The sequence below is a fragment of the Rutidosis leptorrhynchoides genome, chromosome 7 (genome assembly GCF_046630445.1).
Source record: "Rutidosis leptorrhynchoides isolate AG116_Rl617_1_P2 chromosome 7, CSIRO_AGI_Rlap_v1, whole genome shotgun sequence".
Taxonomy (NCBI): Eukaryota; Viridiplantae; Streptophyta; class Magnoliopsida; order Asterales; family Asteraceae; genus Rutidosis; species Rutidosis leptorrhynchoides.
Window position 1 is genome coordinate 230,716,016 of NC_092339.1, and position 2,540 is coordinate 230,718,555.

The 2,540-nt window shown below is 31.6% G+C and overlaps 1 protein-coding gene across 1 annotated transcript; it reads left to right on the forward strand.

The window, feature by feature from the left end:
• The first annotated feature begins 284 nt into the window (after positions 1-284).
• Positions 285-1,512, forward strand: LOC139859902 (uncharacterized). The gene is made up of 6 exons (XM_071848677.1): positions 285-301; positions 421-478; positions 556-651; positions 786-1,074; positions 1,258-1,412; positions 1,495-1,512. The coding sequence occupies exons 1-6, from the start codon at positions 285-287 to the stop codon at positions 1,510-1,512; spliced, it is 633 nt and encodes a 210-aa protein (XP_071704778.1).
• The last annotated feature ends 1,028 nt before the right edge of the window (positions 1,513-2,540 follow it).

The window sequence follows — 2,540 nt, forward strand, 5'->3', positions numbered from 1 at the left end:
CACTTAATCAAGTCTTAACAAGTTTGATTTCTTAACATGTTGGAAACACTTAATCATGTAAATATCAATTTCATTTTATATATGCAAACATGTAAAAGTTCGGGTCACTACATCGTGGAGATGCTGATAAGTGGATCCTTCAATCTATTGGAAAAAAGGTCAAGAGCTGGAGGAATAGACTTAAGAAGCTTCACTATAATCCAAGTAAATCACGTAGCGAACAATTAAGAGCCAGGCCTAAAGTAGTCCAAAAAAACACTGGAAAAGACTTGTTGACTTTTGGAATGGTGATGCATCAAAGGTATGATCCTGTCTTCATATTAAAACAACATTATATTACATTATTGTTTATCTCATTATTATATTTCATTTTCCTAAATTAGAAAATGAGTGATTAAAAAAACGTAATCGGAAAAAAAGGTCATTGCACCCATTGATCGGCAAAAAGAATTATGCACAAATTTTTGAGGAACTAAAGGTAAGTTTATTACAAATGCAAATGTTATTATAGTACTATTTTTTTTTTTGTTACTCATTTTCTTTTTGTTACAACAGATACAATTGGGAAGTGAGCCGAGTAGAGTGGACATTTTTGAGCGGTCTTTCTCAAAAGCTGACATCACAAACAATTCTGAAGCTGTAAAACAGCTTGTAAGTTACATAATTACAAAACTGAATGTGCTGGCAGAATGATAACTATTTTTGCTTAAATGTAATCATTATTTTATGGCCTCTCTACGCGTGGTTTACCGTGGGGATTTTAATGTTCATTTTTCTATTTACAGGAACAAATGAAAGAACTTTCCAAGGAATTACTAGAAGGTTCACTCGATGAGCCTGGACCAGATGATATCTATGCACAAGTCAGGGGTACAGCTAAACATGGACAAGCAAAAATGTATGGGCTCGGTGTTCGTGTATCAGATGTTTGGGGGGAAGTCAGGAGTCGTGCCGCTTTATGCCAAGAGAACGTCAAGTTGAGAGCAGAACTCCAGGAGTATAAAGAACGTGAAAAACAAAAGAACGTTATCACAGATAACTGCGTTGTTAATCCTCATGCATCAACAAATAATGGTATAATTACCAATATGCCTCTACATGTATATTTCTATTTAGTTACTATTGTTATTATCCTCGTTAAAATATTTATTGTTGAATAATTAATAGTTGGAAAATTAACAATAGGTTGGCAAAGAAGTCCACCTAAATAGCATTACCTAAATAGCATTAATAATCTAACCATGATTGTCACAAAAGGCAGGCTTTGTAGTTTAGACCCACTAACAGTGGTTAGAGGAGTAGAGATTGGTCCAGGCTGGGCTGAAGTACATGTTCAAGTTGCAATAAAAAGTGATGAAACAGTGATAGAGGTTACCGGTGTGGCTATTGCGTGGCCAACTTCTTTACTCTCGGTATGCCATTGTTAAATTGTTGATGTAATTCGGTTTAATAACTTTGAATGCTTATGCTTATAAATTAATTATTTTTTTGTAGGTTGTGCAACTGGATTAAGCTCGCATGATTGGCAGGGACTAATGCTTGATGACGTTGCTGTTTTTTTAAATGTTCAGTTACTTTTCTGTTGGATGTTTTTTTTAGTGTGTTACTTATTTATCCTTTGTTAAGTATGCAACAATATTATGTTATCTGGTTTGAATTTTATTAATGGAAATTATTAATTGCATGTCCATGTTAATTAAAAAAGCATAAATATAAATATAATAAATCCATATATAAATATATAATAAATATATTAAATATAATAAATATAAATATAAATATAAATATAAATACAAATACATATCCCATTGGGATCATTGCGATGATAAGCAAATTGATAATGCTAAAAACGAACATATATTTCATAGCATTATTCCTCAAGAAAGACAAGCTTTTAGTTGCAACTGTTCTATTTACAAGTGATATTCGTTTAAATAATAAAAGGTGAAGACAAAAGACAGATTCAACGAATTGAAGACGCAAACGACCAAAAAGCTCAAAAGTACAAAATACAATCAATGAGGTTCCAATTATTGATAAGAAACGTCTCAAAATTACAAGAGTACAAGATTCAAAACGCAAAGTACAAGATATTAAATTGTACGCAAGGACGTTCGAAAATCCGGAACCGGGACCAGAGTTAACTCTCAACGCTCGACGCAACGGACTAAAAATTAGAAGTTAACTATGCACATAAATAAAATATAATATTTAAATAATTCTTATAATTATTTATATATAATATTATTATTTATAAACGTCGGCAAGAAAGAAAACAAAGATATGTGACTTCTCCTAGCTGGCCATGCGATCGCATGGCCTGGAGGCACAAAAACCATGCGATCGCATGGCTCTGAAATCCAGTCCAGGTCCTATAAATTCAACGCGTTTTGGCCAAAATAAACACATCTTTTCTTCTCTTCATCATACGTAAAGTGTATATATATATATATATATATATATATATATATATATATATATATATATATATATATTTTAATTTTAATTTTAATTTTAATTTCTAATAATAAGGGTGTGTT